At 37.8% G+C, this 20,694-nt stretch overlaps 1 protein-coding gene across 1 annotated transcript in view; it reads left to right on the top strand.

Annotated features, from left to right (window-relative positions):
- The window catches only part of FARSB (phenylalanyl-tRNA synthetase subunit beta), a 38,427-nt gene that overhangs the window by 10,882 nt on the left and 6,851 nt on the right, over positions 1–20,694 (top strand). The window contains exons 12-16 of the mRNA XM_071566443.1: positions 378–585; positions 1,008–1,088; positions 3,483–3,575; positions 5,345–5,462; positions 11,896–12,048. Of these exons, the coding sequence (XP_071422544.1) occupies positions 378–585; positions 1,008–1,088; positions 3,483–3,575; positions 5,345–5,462; positions 11,896–12,048 (653 nt within the window). The remainder of the gene's footprint in view (positions 1–377; positions 586–1,007; positions 1,089–3,482; positions 3,576–5,344; positions 5,463–11,895; positions 12,049–20,694) is intronic.

The raw sequence follows: 20,694 nt of genomic DNA, 5'->3' as shown, positions 1-20,694 counted from the left end.
TTCCATTAATCATGGAAAAGATACTAGAAGAAGTTGATTGTTGCATTGTTTTATAAATGTTTAGATTATGTGATTTTTTTGAATTTATCAAAAATTCAGGGGTAATTGGATTGACTCTGTAAGACTTCTTCCTCTGTTTTCAGCTAAAGGGAATGATTCTTTATGGTCGCACACAATTGTTATGAAGTAAAGAAAAATGACCATCTCGAGTCAGAATCTGAGCTGGTTCTGATTGAATGCTAAGTCTATGTGCAGTCCATAAAGCATTTGGAGATTCTTTAGGATATAAGGCAATGCAGCAGAAACACTGATTACTTAAAAAAGCCAGTCGATACAGTGCAAAATCCATAAATTACTACTCTCTTGTTTTGTTTCAGTGAAACTCCATCAAGCCTTGCAAAGCTGCTGAGTAGGATGTGTTTGAAGTCTAACGTCATAGGGAATGGGAACCATATAGAGGTTGAAATCCCTCCTACCAGAGCGGACATTATCCATGCATGTGATATCATAGAAGATGCAGCAATAGCTTATGGTTATAACAACATTCAGATGGTTATTCCGAAAACGTACACCATAGCTAATCAAGTAAGATTGCCCCTTCAAATGAATGCTCTGTTGTGAGTAAATGACTAGTGCATGCCAGAAGGGCTTTGGGGAAAACAGAACCTAGGAATTAAATATTTTGTCATGCTTTGCCTTGAGAAGTATTTACCATGGATGGGATACAAAACAGATGCCCTGCTGATTTGAATAAGTCCAAGACCAGTGGTTGCTGGTACTTGAAAAAAGACAGGGTTTAAGTAGGGAGCCCGTATTAAATCTCTAATTGGGAGATTCATTTCCTCAGGCAGGCCTGAAGGCAGCTGGCTGATGCTTCCAAAACTTCTAAGCACACAAGCATAGTCCTTTCCTAGTGAATTCACCATCATGTAACAGGCAGTATCACCTCAGGGAAAAAATAGCAAAATGGTTTTAGATGGAAGCTGAAAACTTTTGCTTCATTTTAGCTCCCTCTCAATAAGCTCTCCGAACTTCTGAGACTGGACTTGGCTGCTGCTGGATTCACTGAAGCACTCACTTTTGCCCTGGTATATTGATTTCATATTTTTCTTAATTGCATGTTGGAACAGCAATGCAATCAAAACTGCAGAGGATGGTGTGAGGATAGATTGTCATATAAATGTAACTGTGTTATCCAGTACTGCTTTGGCACCTGATTGTTTATTAGTGCTTTGGATTTATAGTATAAGATTTTGTGTGTTTGTAGGTCAGAGAAATTGAATGAATCACTGTTAATGTGGCATGAAGTTCTAAGTATACTGGGGAAAATATCTGCTGTAGTACTTGTTTTAGTTTAATGTGATAGGATGGAATTGTAAGACATCAAGTTTCTCTTAACACTTAAACCACCAGATGTAAAATTCATCCCAGTTTGATAATCTAGAAAACAAACATTTAGTACATTCTGATGTATTCTGCTACAGTTTAGAGATTGCCCTGTTTCTGTGTTTCTCTTCAGTATTGTCACTTGCCCATGATTCCTTGTGTTAGATACCAAGCTGGTATGTAATTATTCTGTTAGCAAAGAGTTTATTTTAAGAATACCCATAAAAAAGTTCCAGTGCACACTAAGGGGACATAAAATCCTCTGTAAATTTCACCACAGACAGAGGTGGTTTTTTGTATGGAAGAACAAGTAAAAATACAGCAATTGTTACCACTGGTTGTAGGTATTATTGATATTATTTGCCACAGCCATGCCAGTACTCATTGACCACGAATTAGGACTCTGCAGCAGCAAGATGCACCAGTGCAGGCTCCTAAGACACTTCTGGTATTTGAAAATTTCAGGTATTGCAACCAACTTTGGTAATTTGAATATATTAAATACATTATAAACACCTTCAAATTTCACAGAGCTTCAAAAGCAAAATTTGGTCTCATTCTAAACAATATATTCCAGTTTTAATATTTTGTTATTAACTCATTTAAGTAACCAGGATAATAATTAGTATTACTTCCTGCAGTGCTAGAATCACACAAAGGTATTCAGACGTGTGATAGTACCATCTTTGGGAAACACTACATGTAACATGGTTGAGCTTTTAGAGTTATCCATTAGTAAATAATTTTTTTCCAGCACTGAATAGGTAATAACACTTAAAACATTCAATGTATTGCATTACTACAACTGAGAATCTTTATGAATTGCTATAGCAGAATTTTTGAAGGTCATGCCTTATCTCATGTTATCACATTACATATTCGTATTTCTGCTGTGGCAGGATGAAACCCACATCTGCTGTGTCACCAACACTATTGAAACGCCAGTGTGAGGCCCAGGACCATCATAACTATAATTTATGCTACAACATTCTGTAGCCCAGTGTTTATATGACAAACATTGTTTATGTATTTATGAACTCACTCTGCTTCTTGGTTAGACCCCAAATTATACTTGTACACAGTAACATTGCCTTCTGTGAGAAGCTCCAATTTAGCCAGAATGCATTTAGTTAAATCACAGTAACATGTTGTAATTTAGATACACATCTGCAAACTGTTCTAACACAGTTTTCTCCTCCTAAGTTCAGCATTCCTTGTGTTGCTTGGGTTTTTCATTATTATTCAATAATCCACTTTTTCAGATGGTATCATCTGCTCATTTTTCTCATATTTGGTCTCTCAACACACTTTTCGGAGTGCTGCCAGTGCAAAGAGAGCACTTCTGGGAGACTGCAGTATACAGGCAAATCCTAAATTACATGCCTAGTCTGCTATTGGTTTCTTTATTACATTAATAAAGCTATAAAATCTGGAAATCTGAAGTGTGGAGCTTATCAGCAACATCTATTGCTGTATGTGCACAGACATTGTCTGAGCCTGATAAAGTGAATGTGTGTTGTTTTACTGACCAGTTTAAAAATACATCTTGAGAATAAGGGGTTTAAAAACCCTCCAAATCAAAAAATTGAAAAGAGCAAACTATGAGAATCCTATGCAGCTCTGAAAATTGAAGGCTTGGCCGAATGACCTGTTTTGTACTTTACTTCCTCTAGGTTTCCCCCCAAGGAATGTTTTCCTGAGAAAGCTCAGGTACCAGTCCCTTTACAAGTGTTATTTTCAGAATAAAATATTTCACCCACTGCAAGTCAGGGGGCACAGTCTGAGCCTCTGTTTTTAAAACAAATGCACACAATCCATGACAGAAGCCTAAACAAACACTTGCCTTTTTTTTTCTTTTTAAAACCAGCTTTATTTTGGTTAGTAATTAACATTTGTAAATAAACCAGTTTGCCTACTTAATCTTAGGACTAGGACTTCATTTTTATTGTAAGTGGGTGTTGCATATGAGAGCGTATATTATGAGGCCTCAGAGCCAGTGCTACAATTGCATTGTTCATTCTTGATATCACATTCCATCATTGGCTTCCTGTCTGTTTTAACTGCTTGACCTTGGTGGGGTTTTGTCTCGTTTTCAGTGTTCTCAGGAAGATATTGCAGATAAACTGGGCATGGATATCTCTGCAACAAATGCCGTGCGCATAGCAAACCCCAAAACCTTGGAGTTTCAGGTGAGATCATTCAAATTTTGAAAGCAGTATTGTCACAGATTCTATATTTAAAGAGGAAAGAAAGGAACCAACAGAAAGTATAATTTATACTTTCTACTTTTCCTGCAGAGATTGTGTATGTTTATGTGCTGAACTTGCTAGCAGTCATCTTCTTTTACTGCTTCACTGAGACACCTTTTCTGGTGTGAAATACTATTAGCTTTTCAATAAAGTAAAATACCATACTCTTAGTGACAGAATATGGCAAAATTGAGTATTCGTATTGCAGAAAATCCCAGATCATCAATTCCCACATTTAGAAAAACCTATTCAACATAAAAGGGACTATAAGACCTGGCAATCTCTAAACTTCCAGAGCTCTGGACAGGAAACATTTGGGTGTTTTTTAATTATTAACCATTTTTACTGCTGTGGGGTTTTTTTTGTTTGTTGGTTCAAGGTTGGCTTGGGGTTTTTAAAATTCAGAATAGTGCTCTTTAATACCCCTTTCTAGATCATTTGATCGTCTCTAGAGCAGAGAGTGAGAGCACAAATATTGTATTCTCAACAATTCTGAAAATATCTGAGTGTACCCATACTTTTTTGTATTTATTTTGGAGAATGCTGTTTATTTTTTAAAAAGTTGCTTTCTTTAGTTTACAGAGAAGGTAAATTTAGAGGCTTTTTCTTCCTTCTAACCTAAGAAATACAAAGGTAAACTCACTGTAGAAACATTCTGAAAAGTTTTGGAAGTCTGTGGGGTATTAATGTTTTGTGATTTGTGGGGTGTTTTCCCTTACAATCTTCAGTAAGTCCGATTTCTCTGAGTGTCTAAAATGTCTTTCTAGATCTTATCTCTAGTTCTGAAAACATTCTTCTGCTGCTCTGAGATTCAAAAACAAAGTTTTTGCCCACCTTCATGCACTTTCTGTTTCACTTGGATGCTGTTGTGACCTGGTTGGACAATTACCACCTGCTCATGTATATCATTTAGCGTGGTGATTACAGCCAGCAGTATGGAATCTGCCAGAAACAAACAATACTGAGTGTGAACAAAAAGAGAAAAGGTGGCAGCCCCTCTAGCCAGATGAAATGTCAGGCTCCTGTTCTTGAAAGACTCAGGCCTTTGCAGTGACAATGCTGCTACACAGTATTACTGGATGAGTATTCCTTGTGGCAAAAATAACTTCAATCTTTTAAAATCTGTAGGCCTCCCTGAAAATTGGGAAGGATTACTCTTTGTGATGCACTGTAAAATTTAGCTTTAGATTGTAACTGTGATAAGATTCTCAGGATAGCTTTCCCCAGCCCCTATCCTATGCCAGCAAGACAAGGGCAGGATGATGCCAGGGACCATCTTCCAACTGAGTGTGCAGCTGGAACTCTTCATTGATTATGAAAAGTAAGATGAAGACAGAAATGCTGCAGACCAAGAATAAGTAACTGTGGTTGAGCACATGGTAACTTTCGACCTACATTTATGTGAATTTTTTGCACTTCCTATATTACTTTTCTGTCCTGCACTGCAGCTCAAGCACCTGTGAAATGGTACCTGTTCTAAGCTCACATATAAGCTCTTTGAGAAAATGCAATATGAAGAACATGCAGAGAATTACATTTTCAAGTTTAAATCTAAATCAAACATGCTTAAACATGTGAGATAAGTGCCATATTTGTAACTGACTACTTTAAAACTCTAGTTACAAATGAGCAAAACAAAAAAATTGAAGAAAATTAACATCAGCTATTTTGGAAGGTGCTTGACTTGCAGCATCATGTTTGTCCTGCAGGTGGCACGTACAACCCTCCTTCCTGGGCTACTGAAAACTATTGCTGCCAACAGAAAGATGCCCTTGCCTCTCAAACTCTTTGAGATTTCAGACATTGTAGTAAAAGATCCTAATACAGGTAAGAAAAGGTTCCTCAGAATTTCTAATAAAGGAAATTTGTTTACATACCAAATGATAATAGTAAGTAAATAAATCTGTATTTCCTTAAAAATAGTAATTTCCATAATAAGAGTCATTACATACTAGATTTTATATTTATGTGCACAGCACAAGACTTAAGAGCTTGGTATAAGAGACTGGATTTTAGAATGGCTGGAAATGTGGTTCATTTTAGATGCTCTCTCAAAACTGCAAGTTAGGTAAATTTCAAATATTTTTAGGCATCTAAATATCCTTTCAAATCTGTCAAAAAAAATGGAAAGGCTGCAAGGATAAACACAAGACAATTTTGCACCAAAAAAGTGCTCTAAAGTGCTTGTGTTGATGCACTTATTTTTATTTGCCTTTAACCCAGTGCTCCTTTGGATTCTGAGATGTAACTCATGAGAGAAGTCACCTGGTGATAATGTTTTCAAGTGGCACAGAGTAGTAAATACTGAAGCCATTCTGTTATTACAGTCCTAGGGCCTTGAACCTCTGCAGTCTCCTCAGTGATGTGCAGTGCTGTGCCAACTGTAAAGCAGACTGGCTTGAGCCTGGGAATACCAGGTTGTATTTGCAGGCAGATTCTATCCTGGAGAGCGGTAATTCAGAGGGAAATTTTGGGGTCAGTGCTTCTCAACGTGAATCCCTTTTCCCTCATCTTTAAACAGGATTGTTTGTATTTGTTTTCCAAAAAGATCTTCTGGGAATCTGACAGCAGATTGGAAGGATGAGATTGGTAGCAGAGACACAGGATAGAGAACGGAGCAAGCCTGTGTATAAAAATGTATTAATAAATTAAAAAGTTCCACAGTACAAAACTTCCTCTCTCATCAATAAAAATATTTTCCTTGTCTTTCCACTTCATCCAACCATGCTAAGAAAGCATGGCTGCCTTGCAATTGTTCTCTAACCTTAAATGTTTTATGTGAAACAGCCAAAGCAGCTAGTTCACTTTTCAAAAGCTTCAGTGAAATCCTTCCTGTGTTTTGGGGCCGCTTTGCACTGATTTCACTGTACATGATGAAAATTTCGAATTACCTTTATCTGGAAAAATGTATCACAGTAAAATGAATTTTAAAAACGGATTTTGAAATACTAAAAATCTATCTAAATTTTACTGATTCATTTCTTTCTGTACGGTATATTGAGGGAAAAGGAGTACACAAGCTACAATTTTTGGGGGGAGTTACAAGTCCGAGTGGAGTTTTGCCTCTCAATGAAAAAGGCTGACACTACTTTAAATGAAGCAGTAGAAGTGGTTCTGTTGTTTCATTATCTGGTTTCAGATTTTACTGGTTGTGTTTAAATTATCTGGGATCTGCAAAACAAAGGTTTACATAAGGCATAAACAAAATGGCAAGTAAATTGCCTTGGTGATGAATTTAATTTGTAGATTACCTTTTTTTAAGGAAGAAAAGGAGATTTGCCAAACAAAATAAGCAGTTTTAGCAAACCATGTAGCCTTTTTTTATTAAATGCAGACAGTTTGGTGGTGCAGCTGATTCCTTGTTGGGTAAGTAGTTTGCTAGCATGCAAAAAATGTGATACAGATGGCAGAATAGCATCAGCATTCTTCAAAAACAGGGATGGGGCTGTATCTTGGACTGAGGAGCACGTTTACTCTGGTATTATAATATTTTGGAGTTAAATCATTACTTTTGTATGTGTCAAGTGTAGCTCTTGAAAGCTTTTGTTTATGTGAATGGCTGCTTAACAGTTTTATGAAGACTGATTTTGTGGTGTGTACTTCTTTTTGATGGGAATCATTGCAACAGATAAAGACTTCTGAGGCAGCAACTTTCTAGTCTGTGCTCTTGGGCAGCCCCTCTCACGGACTGAGTACTTACAGACTGTTGTGTTTAGAAAAACTACTGTCTTTCACAAATTTACTTCCAAAGTTAAACTTGCCTAACAGTTTGAAAGGGGGAAGGGGAGAAAGGTAGCTCTGCAAATACTGAAAAATGTGGGATTGTCCTCTCACATATGGAATGAGATTTCCTTCACAAGGCTTATGTCATCAGACTGAGTAATTTAATTTTATTATTTCATGATTTTGGCATGCAGAATTTCCAATTAATAATTTCAAAAGTATGGGTCAAAAGAGTACTGACATTAACTGTATTTGAAATAGCATTTTATAGTCATTCTTGGGTGAATGAACTGGTCTCTTTCAAACACACTGGTTTTTAATAAAATACCTTTTTACATAGAACTCGTGCTTACCAAGGTGAACTGAACATATTTCTCTCCAGACATATCTGGAAAAAAGGTTTGATGCATTAAATTAGTGAAATGTGTGCCAGATTTAATATAACTAAATGGAACCAAATCTGAGCAAAAATGTTTCTTGTCAGGGCAGGAGGAAATGTGCTGATTTTGAATATGTTGCACAGCCTTTGTGTGGTTAACTTGTAGCACTGGACAGTCTCTTCTGGAAGGTTGGTTACAGTAGCTCCAGGGATAAATCACACTTTTACCACCAGGCCCAACGGAGAATACCCTTTCTTTCACCACAACTAAAGAAATGAATCCGTTAGAAAATCACCTCTGACAAGTGATCTTGGGGAATCTGGAAAGCTTACGGTAGTACACAGCACAGTTTATATCATTTGTGAGTACAGCTGCTGCCACATTTTGAATCGTTTTCCCAAACTGCCTGGAAGTGTTAGTTATATGCAGAAAATAGTTTGGGAGGCTAAAAGACAAGTTTAAATGACCAGGTGGCTCCTCTCAGCTCATCAGGTCATTTTTCTGCAGCATCCCTAATTTGGAAGGGAACAGTACACAACACTGCTTTATCTTCCTCTGCACTCTTTTGGCTCACATATTCCTGAGCAGCTGCCCATCCTTTGGATTGGTTTTCAGCAGCATCCCCAGGAAGTGCTTTGAAGTCTCAGAAATACATACATATACATATATATATATTTATAATTTAGGTTGATGTACTTGGCAGGCTTATTTGAAAAATAGGAATGTTTCATGGCATGACACAAGAGATCTCCTAAGTGAGTTACAAAGAACTGAAGCATTTCTAATATCTGCCAGCTTTTGCCTACAATTCCTAGTACTTTTCTTTTTTCTTCCTATTGCCTGTAGTGAAAACTTCCTGTGTTGTAACTCTGGAAAGGAGTATGTTTTATAACACAGTTTTTTTGAATACTTGGAAAAGCATCCTTTCCTTTACCAAAGATTTCTGAAGTTGAAAACGTGAGGCATAAAAAAATGTTCTGTATGTTTATTTTTGATGCATTCATTAAGAATTCTGATCTGAAGGCACCATTGACTATCTTAATGAAATTAAAACACAGATAGCTGCTAGCATGACTCAGAAAAAAAAGGGAAATCATTCTACTGAATGTCTAACCCAAAGAATGTGCTGTCTTAGGGAAGGAAAAACATTTTCTTCTATTCTTTTGTTCAATACAATATGAAAATAAATTCTTGTCCACCCATGACTGCATTACTGATTGGTATCTTAGTAGAGTTTGGAAACAGAGTCATGTTATGGGACTGAACACTCAGAGCCAAAATCAGATGCCAATGTAATTCGTATTTTCTCTGTAGCCTTTTCTTTTCAGTGTTGTCATTTTAACTTCAGGATTGGATTCTCCAGCATTATGTAACACTGTACATTATTATAATGACAGGAAAAATATCCTGAGTGACAAAATACAGACCTACTGTAACAGTAAGTTCAGCTTTCAGTGACTGATAAGAGAACTTGCAGCTGTGTTACTGAGTTGCTGCACTAGAAGCTTTGAATGGCTTCTGGCTCAAAAAGGCTAAGGTTTCATCTTGTATGGAGGCTCTGCTCCTGTGCTGTACTTTTTAACCTGTATTACTACTCATTTGGTAAGTGTTTACCTGTTTTGTTTCTGACAGATTTTTTTGTTCCTCAGTGTTTAGTTGGAGCAAAAAAGATGTAAATTTCATTTAATCTCTAATTTCTTATGTAGTAGAGAATAACAGTTCAGGAAGCACTCATGAGCGTCAAAGTTTTTGCTGGTGTTTAAGCTCACAATATGTTGTGCACAAAGATTGTGGTGAGTCAGACCAAAGCTCCTTTAGTCCTGTGCCCTGACTGCAACTCCAGCTGAAAGTGCTTGTCAGGGGAGAAGCATGAGAGCAGATTCACAGAAAATGCTTTCAGATGCTCCCTGTTGTCTGGCCTCGAGTAGCTCAGGGACTTCCCAATGTAGATATGGTTCTTTGTCTGTACTAAGGAGGAGTAAATTTATCTGCTTTGAGCTTCACCTGCCTCCTCAGAGCTCTGTGAACTCCAAGCAGGCACAAAATCCTGTGGTGAAGAAGTTAGAATCATAGAATCATAGAATTGATTGGGTTGGAAAAGACCTCCAAGATCATCGAGTCCAACCCTTGGTCCAACTCCAGTCCATTTACTAGATCATGGCACTCAGCGCCACGTCCAATTTGCGTTTAAAAATCTATAGGGATGGTGAATCCACCACCTCTCTGAGCAGCCCATTCCAATGCCTGATTACTCTCTCTGTAAAGAATTTTTTTCTGATATCCAACTTAAATTTCCCCTGGCAGAGCTTAAGCCCGTGCCCCCTTGTCCTATTGCTGAGTGCCTGGGAGAAGAAACCGGCCCCCACCTGGCTATAACTTCCCTTCAGGTAGTTATAGACAGTGATGAGGTCACCTCTGAGCCTCCTCTTCTCCAGGCTAAACAACCCCAGCTCTCTCAGCCTCTCCCCATAGGGCTTGTGCTCCAGTCCCTTCACCACCCTTGTTGCTCTTCTCTGGACCCGCTCCAGCACCTCAATATCCTTTCTGAACTGAGGGGCACAGAACTGAACACAGTACTCAAGGTGTGGCCTCACAAACGCAGAGTACAGGGAAAGGATCACTTCCCTGGTCCTGCTGGTCACGCTATTTTTGATACAGGACAGGATCCCATTGGCCTTCTTGGCCACCTGGGCACACTGTTGACTCATGTTGAGCTTCCTGTCAATTATGACTCCAAGGTCCCTTTCTGCCTGGCTGCTCTCCAGCCACTCTGTGCCCAGCCTGTAGCGCTGCAGGGGGTTGTTGTGGCCAAAGTGCAGGACCCGGCACTTGGCCTTATTGAACTTCATCCCATTGGAATCAGCCCATCTCTCAAGTCTATGCAGATCCCTCTGCAGAGCCCTCCTGCCTTCCAGCAGGTTGACACTCCCTCCCAGCTTGGTGTCATCAGCAAATTTGCTGATGATGGACTCAATCCCCTCATCTAAATCATCAATAAAGATGTTAAACAGGACTGGACCCAATACAGACCCCTGGGGAACACTACTGGTTTCTGGCCGCCAGCTGGATGCAGCTCCGTTCACCAGCACTCTCTGGGCCTGAACCTCCAGCCAGCTCTTAATCCAGGAGAGGGTACACTTGTCCAGGCCATGGGCTACCAGCTTTTCCAGGAGTATATTATGGGAGACAGTGTCAAAGGCCTTGCTGAAGTCCAAATAGACCACATCCACAGCCTTCCCCTCATCCACCAGGTGGGTCACCTGATCGTAAAAAGAGATCAGGTTGGTAAAAAGTTTAATTACTTAACTCTATGCTGCCTGATGAACCCACTCTTTTTCTTGTTTCTTGCTTTGAGTTTGGTTCCTGTGTACTTTAATGAAAATGCTGAAACCCACAATGAGCAAAACTTCGAAAGAAGGCCACTGACAATGTGTATTGCAATGGGGTAGCCTAAAGGTGTAAGTGTGACAATGTACTACCTCATACTAATTTTGAAAGTTTAAAAAAAAAGAAAAACCTATTTTGCTAAATCAGTAATGTAAGAAGGGATAGGGCAGGCGTTTGACTTGAGGAATTGTCCAGAGTGGGAGATCCTCATGTCACTGTCTTGAGTTTGTGCAATACAGCACATTTTTTATAATCACCTGGTGGCAAGGATGTCCAAGGTGATCACAAAACCCATCACTTGTGATTTGGACACCTCTGTGAATTTAGATCTTTTCACAGGTCAGCATGCTGATTTCATTATGTTTCAGGTTATAGTTTGGTTGTTTCGTAGTGGCAGTTGCTCTGCAACCAAGTTCTATAAATATTTAACTTTGCAACCAGCATCACAGGTTTCTCCATGCTTACTGACTATTTACATTTTGGCTAGTCTACTTTAAATTTAACACTTTACCTATATGCTTGGTACCTGTCAATGCGTAGAAGATACTCATATGTAACAACTCTCCTGCCCAAGGAACAGGGTGCTTTAAATATTTTTTTACATTTCTGACTGAGAGTCCAGTGAGTTAATACATGACAAGTGTGTCAGAGAAGCCATTTTATGTACTTATTTCTCCTTTCAGCCACAAGTGCCTCACAGTACAGAGGAAAACTGAAAGTGTGTTGAAAGTGTGATAACGTTCTCAGATAATTGTTTCCTCCTTCTTCAGATGTAGGTGCAAGAAACTACAGACATTTATGTGCGATTTATTACAACAAAAGCCCAGGGTTTGAGATTATCCATGGTTTGCTGGACAGGGTCATGCAGCTTCTGGAAGTACCACCAAATGAAGAGAAGGGCTACACGATCAAGGCAACTGAAGGTAAGGAAGACAGAACTGCAATATACAGCAGAGGTTGTTCTGGAGCCCAAATGTTCCTCTGCAATCTGCAGTGAAGTTTTAGTTGTTCTCAGCAGTAGAAACTAAGGATTAATATTATATATGCTATCACACTGAGGCATGATGAAATGATAGTGAAAGGCATTAACTGCATTCGCTGATTGTAAGATGGGATTGCTGTCTTTCTCTGAGCTTTTCTGAGTAATTTTATGTAGTTTGTGAGTTGACAGCCTTTTAAAGAGACTTACAGTAAAGCATGCCATGAGCTTCATGGAATTAATGAATTAATGTGCTGATGGCAAGGGTATGTAGGAATTCCCTGAACTGGGGAATATGGCAGACACTCGCTGTATTCGCCTTAGCTAACAGAGCCTGGAAAAGACAACTTCTTACACCTTATGTTTTAGTTTATAACTTTTTTCCCATAGATACCTTTTATTTATACATTCATGTGAAGATGCTTTCTGTATGCCTTCTATATCTTTTGTTCAAAGACCTGCAGTCTTTGAGACCAACCCCGCTGCTTAGCCAGTTTTGTAACAGCCCTTTTCCTTCTCCATACAGGGTGAGCTGCACATGAATTAAAAATAACATCCTTAAGTGCAGAATCTCTTCTGTGCATGTAAGAGAGACAGCAAGCAGGTTGACCTGATTACTTCATTGAGAGAGCATAGGTTGATGGAAGAGAGCAAACACTCATCTATTCTGTTGCCTAAAATAACAGTGTAGAAAATACAGAATAGAAAAGCAGGACTGCACGGATGGCAACTGTGGTTCTTCTTACATGTCATGCAGTGATGTTCAGAGATACGAGACACTGACTCAGCTTGCAGAAGTGCCTCCATTCTGCACTTACTGGACCAGAGGCACAGGGTCCCTGACAGCCTGACCCAGCTTGCCTGTTCACAGACTTTTAATAGAAAATTGTTAGATGTCTCCCTGTTCTGCAGTGTGCTGCCAAGATGCCAAACATCACACTTCAGCTAAGTAATCTCCTGGCACTTCAGTGCACAGTTGTGTTGTACATATTGATGGTTTTTTTCTCCTTTTTTTGAGGAAATATTATTTTGCTCAGTATTATTTAGGCAGACTCTCAAAGGGTTTAGTAGAACACTGTTAATAGGATTCCCAGGTTGAAACAAAGGAACAATTAATACAATTATACTTCTAATTCTGCCGAGGACAGAATGGGTAATAGCAAAGCTTATTTGAAAAGGGGGTGTAGTAGTGGGGAGTTAAAAGAGCTTCTGGGAGTTGGGTACTCAGCTGTCATTGAAGTTAAACCAAACTGTTATTTTCCTATTCAAAACTCTTCTGTAGCTGTTTTTTGAATAGACATATCAAGAGTTTGCTTTAATACTGAAAAACGTTTGCAAGTGTTTTATAGTCTGTATTGTAACATTTCAGCTGTCTCCAAGAAACTGGAAAAAGATCTCAAAAATAATCCTAACACAGGGAAGAAGTTATTTCTAGATATTAGTGCTGCTCAGTAGTCCTGATGCTGTGAGATTTGTAATGCTCATTCAAAATCCCTGCATTCCCATGACATTTCTCCACAATGCATTTAGTGTAAAGGGTGGATTAGGCGTTGTCATGTGCAATACATTACAAGCAGTTTGTGGCTTTTGGCTATAGCCAAAAAAAGTGTCTACTACTTTGTTTCACCAGTGATTCAGAAATTCTCCTGGGATGGCACATAGATTCCTTGCAGTTCTCCTGACACTGGAATTTAATCTTGGTAACAATGCTGCCACAGCAAATGCAGTGTCACTGCACCACCTTAACTTCAAAGACCACTGCAGAGATGGGTGGAAGTCAAAGTAGATTGAGAATTTTGTTTGGGATTGTTTTGTTGGTTATTTTGGGGTTTTTTAAACTTACTTCACAATGTCAGTTGAGCATGTGCCAGAGAGAAAATGTCAGCAGATGATGGAGGAAGGTCAATTGCTGAGCAAAAAAAATATATTCTGTAACATCTTAAAGAGACTGCAGGATACTGAAATAATTCATAAGAACAGTGCAAGTTACTTCAGGGGTTTTAAATCAGGACATTATACATGGCATGGATTTTTAGATGCATCTCTATGGAGTCTGTTTTTTTATTGCCTGTGCCAAATCTAAAATTTGTACAGCGAGAAAAGGGTTTATCCTATGACTGGTTTATCGTCTGATTTAGAGAGATTTAGGAGTACATTCTCTGTACGTAATTTTGAGCAAACTTGAAACTAGTTAAGTGTAAAGTTAGGGGTTTAGTCCAGTTGTTTTTATTCCTTGTGTAACCAATTTAAAAGAGTTCCAGTGATTATTGAGAAGCTATACAGGGAATAAAATATTGCTTTAAATGAGCAACAGAGAATAGATAGAGATGTATTGGGCACACTAGTCACTTTTCCAAATTCATTTTGAAAAATTAAATGCCTGTACTATAGTCCTGTTTGGTCCATATGTGCAAATCATGGTTATTTAAGTTCCTTCTGTTCCACCAACACCTCAGTGCCCTGTGATTTGACCTGAAGGTCAGAGTCTTTTTGCCTTCCTAGCAACACCTGTGAAAAAACGTACAGATGCTAGAAAATATGGGTGAAATTGTGATGTTCCCCTGGCCTTTGCACTATGGTTGGTGTAATCTGAGCCAAGTAATAAATGGAGAAGAGCTGTTTAGAGCAGCCTTAAGGAAGAGAGGGTTTTGAGTGACCAAATTAGAGGATTTCAACACACATTTGGCACTCAATGCTTTTTAGTTTCTTAAAAGTTAATAATGGAACCTTTTTTTTCTTATTACCACTAAACATAAAAAAAATCAGTTTTAAGGATAGAATTCTGAAATACTACCTGTTGTTTTAAAATGCATGGAATTAACTTTTTGATATGTTAATGCATCCTACTAGCCTAGAAAAGCATTTTTTTCTCTTTGTTTTATGGCACAGGCATCCATAATCAAATATAGGTTGAAAAGAGTACAATCATTGCATCAATCCTCGTATTTTTATGTGCTCCATGGTAAAACGTTTTTGCATAAAACTTTTGAGATTTTAGCCAGTTCCATAAGGAGGTAAACAAGTAAAATCAAATTTTTTAAAATATAAAAATATGGGTATAAATAAACAACAAATTTGGTCATATGTTGTCAGGTAATTTCGTAGTATTATTAAAGTTTTAGTTCACTTTCATTGGTTTCAGTTCCCTTGAATTGAACACCAGAGGAATTCTGATTATTGTACTGGAAGGTATTCTTAATTTCAAGTTTTAATGTCTTCAGGAATGGGTATGTTTTCTGCAATATTTTAGTGATCCTGTGCTTCTGGATGACCATCTGAGGTGACTTTTCTTCCAGAAATCAGGACAATGGTCACAGGAGGTGATGTTAATAATGGGATTTGGGTCCATAGTAAAGTCTTACTTAAGCTAAAAGAATAAAGAAGGGCTTAGTAAATTCTGAGAGTGGATTATATATCACAGTCTTCAAAGGAGTGGTGTGAAGTGTAGGGTGTAATTATCCTCACTCTTAATGTAACACTTAGAATGACCATCCCTTATTTAAGGAAGAAACCCCTCATTTTACAATACCTTTTGAGCATCTCCATACTTTGCAAATGGAATTTAATGGGGCACAGACTGTTTGAAAAGGAAAAACAATATCCCTATTTTATAAAAAAGAAGGAATTTGACAGGTTCACAGAAAGTGAAAAATACATATATATGCATGGATATTGCCTCACTGTCTTCTATGACAAACCTGAAATAGCATTCATTCATGTGAAAACAAGCAACCCATGAGTAGTGTCAGCTTGTGACGTGAGCTACCTTTTTGTACATCATTAATTCTCATGGATCTCAGCTAAGTCTGGATTTATTTTTTTAACTCAATGTTCATTCCATTCATTCTTGTAGGGTAATCATCAGCTTAGCAAAGCTGGGAGGCGTCAGTCTGTTTGTGCTCAACATAAACATGTGCATAATAAATGCAAGTTAATTCTTGCTTCATTCGGTAACTGACAGTTGTCTTTCAAAAAAAAAGAAAAGGAGGAATTGCACTTCCTTCTTTTTACTGCCCTTATTTAATTAAATGAAAGGTGTGGTAAAGTGTAGAACATTTTAATTCCACAGTAAATCATAGTAATAGCTTCTCATTTAGTGAGGTTTAGCTGTGAAATTAGAGGTGTAATAGTTATCTCCATAACTAAGAACATCAATAAACGTTTGCTTTTATAATAATAGTTATATAATAAACAACTTTAAAAGAAGATTTAGACCGTGAACCTCAACTCATAAGACAAGAGGAGGGAAATCTGGGACTAATTCCAAGTTAGGTGTATAGAATTCAACTGTGGCATCCATCTCTGGTGACCAGTTTAAACTGGGAGACTGCAACATGCACAGATGTTTAATGTCCATGATGAACTTGGCATTATTGATGGCTATTTTATTTTAAGAAATTGTAGCTTGATGACTCTTAATGGCAATCCTGGTCCTTCAGCTGCCTGTCTTGGCAGCCACTGCATTGGTCACAAATGTCAACAATTGTCTATTTACTCATAGATAACCAAAGGAAAGGTGCCAATTTTACTATGAAGTCTCTAGATATAATTTCTGGCATACTAGGAGATGCCAGACAATTCTTAATCCATTTAACTGGCATTCAAAACCAGATACTTTATATGCGCTATTGCATCCTGGTAATTTTATTTATAATATTTCACATTACAAGTTTGGTAGATAATCAGATTTGTTTGAAAACATCTATTCTCAACAAAAACATATCAGCTGGTAATTCAATGTATTCAAGTCCTCTTAATTTCACATTTTCAATGCCTAAGATTTTTTTTTCTGTCACCCAGGATCAATCTAGATCATTCACCTTGAAATACTGGCACCACGTTAACATTTTACTAGTACTACTGAATTGCCAGTATTGTTACTGTAATTTAACAGCAGCAGTCAGGGTATTTGCTTTGAGAACAGTATCAGAATTCTGATGCCCAAGACTCATAATGTCTCAAACATTCTAGTCCTGGTAGATGTAACCAGACATATTCTCAGTCTTTTCAGTGGACTGGACAAAACCTTATTATATTCAAGAATACCTTTCCCCTCCACCAGGTGAAAAGAAATATTTATTAAAAACCCAATACATTTCTGTGTCATGAAGAGTTGCGCCAGTTTTGTTAAAAAATGAAAGTTCTCTACCTAGAATTTGTTTCCAGTATTCTTAAACATCATTCTAATACTGTCATTGCAGCCAGTCATTAAGCTTTCCTAATTTTTTCAGTACCTTGATGAAATTTTGCCACAGGCAGCTTCATGAATTAACAACACTTAGAGCACAAAGTAAGGACAGGTGCCTTTTTTTTTTCTTTCCCCATTCTGACTGCTTTTAGTATTTTTAAATGTATTATTCTAATTCTGCAAGGGATTTCAGAAGTTCCAGTACTGATCATTGCAATAGCTTAATTATAAGGCATCTTGCAAACTTGGATGTTTGTCACTAGTTATTTTCCAGTGTTGGCCACTACTTTGAGATCTAATGAATTTCTATGTAACTTACCCTTTTCTCTTGAGCAGTTTTTTCTGTAGAATCAAGAGAACTTAGTTACATGAAGAACTACAGCTCTGACAACTCAAAATCAAATTAAATTGCCTAATGAAGTGGATGTGGCTGCTTACTTAGTGTCCCTTTAATTGTCTGTTATCTCTGCTCTTTATTTCCTTTCTGTAATACAGGTCTTTGGATTTATAGGAACTGAATCCTTACAAATTTAGGCCAAGCTTGTTTCTGTCTTGTCAAGTATCTTCCCACTCTGGTGCTAATGCCTCACATTTGGTTTTAACTGCATTAATACCCAAGGAGGTACCCAGGAAAGATTTGAAACAGGACAGTTGCTTATATTACTTATTTAGCCAGAGCAGGAGTCTACAGTATTTGGAGTTTCTCCAGACGAACCTGGTTTATCAAAATTTGACAGCACAATCTGGCACTGGAAATCTCAGAGGTGTCTTTTTGCTGGAAGTGATGCAGGTAGGCCAGGCAACACTGAGGTTGTGGCAAACCCCATAGTTTGATTTTAGAAATATGACTTATTTCATTAGCTTTGTGTTACACTGTTGATTTTTATTATGAAAAAGAGGCTCTCAGAAGTGGGTTTGAGAAGGGCTTTTTTCATCCCTATGGTCATTTCAGCTCCTCGCTGAAAGTTTTTGAATGTTCCTTCATATATTTCAAGTATAATCTGTATGTACAACACTTACTCCCAAAAAGGTGTATCAGTTAGAGGAAAAGTACATTATTTTGGCACAGCACAAGATAATAAACAGTTTGCCAGGCTTAGACTTCTTTGTCTTTTAAACTTTCATCAGCAAACTATGTTTGAGACATTTTTTTCCCCCACATGTGAAATAAAATAAATTCAATTAGAGAACAAAGAAAGTATTTGTTTCTCTTGTCCAGAGGATTATTTCAGAAGAGAAACTCCTTTGAACTGACTCATTTAGAAGTATGTCCTGTAGTATAATCCCCCTTTACTGGAAGGAGTAGAAAGATCTGTGGAACTGTAGAAATACTGGAGGAGGAATGTCAAGTCAATCTGAAACAACACACAAGCTGCCTGATACCTTCCTCTTTTTGCAAGTATTAAAGGAACAGAGATTACAGTGTTGTTCTTCCCATTGCATTTTATTCTGACAGATAGGGATGCTTCAAGAAGTAGTAGCATTTATCCTGACAGTTAAGACTTTTCATTTTCTACCAGTTCTTATCAACAAACTGAACCATCTAAATCACTGGTGTTTGTGTTTGTGTTACTTGAGCTGTCTTCTCCCTGAAAATTCTCAGCTCTTCTGCTGTTCCCTTACTGGAGAGGCCTCGTCAGAGTTTAATTCTCTTTTTTTCCACCCCCAGAGGCAACTCTCCATTTTTAATCACACATAAAAAGTCTAACAGATCAAAATCTTTCTTGTATCAAGAGTTTTAGAAGTCTGGCACAGCTTTATGTTTTATAATTACAGATTTAGGTAATTCCCATGTTTTCTGTCTGTTTCCTTATATTTTTAAATGGAAAATTATTTCTTAATCATAAACTGTATTTTCAATGTTGCAAAGCCTTCTCTGTGAAAAAAAAAATATTCATCCAAGCCAGTAGCAGAAATAGCAGCAATAGACACGTCTTTTCTCAGTGAACAAGGACAGTGATCTAAGCAGTGAGGGTCAGGGTGTTTCATCCTTCAGTTCCATTTTCACCTGCACAGCCTGCTGTGGCTGGAGGCAAACTGAGTGTGCATATGCTTTCATTTTCACTACCATATTAATATTAATGCTAGCAAATATGGGCATGCCGATTTTATGCTTTATAGTTAAGCAGTTCTCCAGTCTGGTGTGATTTTTCAACTGTAATATGGGGGCAGAGGGACAATGCTTTAAATTTAATCTTACTTTTTTTTTAATTAATGTATACAATTACATTTTAAAGAGGAATTTGCAAGATGTTGGCTCAAACTTTTAGATCAACATGATGCAGGTTCCAAAGATTTTTGTTGTCCATGGTGGAGGAACTGACTTTATCTTTTCTTGTGGTGTATATACTAGAAAACTGTAGATAAACAGTAAAATGCTGAGCTGGGTCAGACTCAGCCCAGTACCTGTGCTGGGCACAGACCCTCATTTGGGCAGAATAGTCATATTTGTTGCAGGCCCTGTGTTGTTTCTGGTCTTGGGCAGCAGCCATGGTGCTTCAGCCACAGGGCCTTGGTTTGCAACAGAAACCTTAGCTGCTAAAACTAAGTGATTAACAGTTCCACTGACTGCTGAGGTTCATTGTTTCATTATGTATTATTCCATGCTAGTTTGTCAAGTCGTTTTCTGAAAGGCATGAAATGTGGTAGCTGTGAAAGCACAACATCAGGTGGCTGTTGGTTACCTCAGCAGTCAAGTCACTGGGAGGGGAGGGCAGCTTGCTCTAGGACATGAGGTGATTAAACAACATACAAACTAAATATGACATACTAAAGTAGACTTGCAGACTGACTTAGTGCTGGTTCTTGTTATTCTCTTAAAACTTGTATGAAAGCAGAGCCTAAAAGCTAAAACCTGCCTTACTGTGCATAAATGGTGTTATACCCCCACCATAAAGAATATGGTTTATTGTTTCCTACTTTCTGACAGACTGTGAGGTTTGCAAGGGTGAATTATTCCTTTAGATATCCAAAGAGAGATAAAAAACAGTCATGGCAGAGAAAGAAATTAAGGTTTTTATTATTGAAAGTTTTGTGTTCTCTACCTCAAGTGAAACAGCAAGATATCTTAATTTAAAAAAAAAAAAGTGAGCTTTATTTGGGATTAGGAATTCCCTAGTTTTATTAGTACAATAGCTGTGATACAATACCAGTTTAGATTTGTGACTTTTAGACAAGGCAAAGTATAATATTTCAGATAAATCTGGATCAATCAGATAAAACTGGCCTGAAAGCAAAGATTAGCCATGTAATTGTATCTCTGCAGTGCAACTAAACTCCAGTGTAGAGTTGCTGTTTCTCATAACTGCCCCACAAATGCAAGTGTTTTAAGTTTTATACACAAATACTGATTTCTAGAAAGATACATGGAATTAGATGGATTTCTTGCCACGTTTTCTGCTT

This window comes from Pithys albifrons, chromosome 11, assembly GCF_047495875.1.
Source record: "Pithys albifrons albifrons isolate INPA30051 chromosome 11, PitAlb_v1, whole genome shotgun sequence".
In the NCBI taxonomy this organism is placed as follows: domain Eukaryota; kingdom Metazoa; phylum Chordata; class Aves; order Passeriformes; family Thamnophilidae; genus Pithys; species Pithys albifrons.
This window is presented reverse-complemented; position numbering and strand designations above follow the sequence as displayed.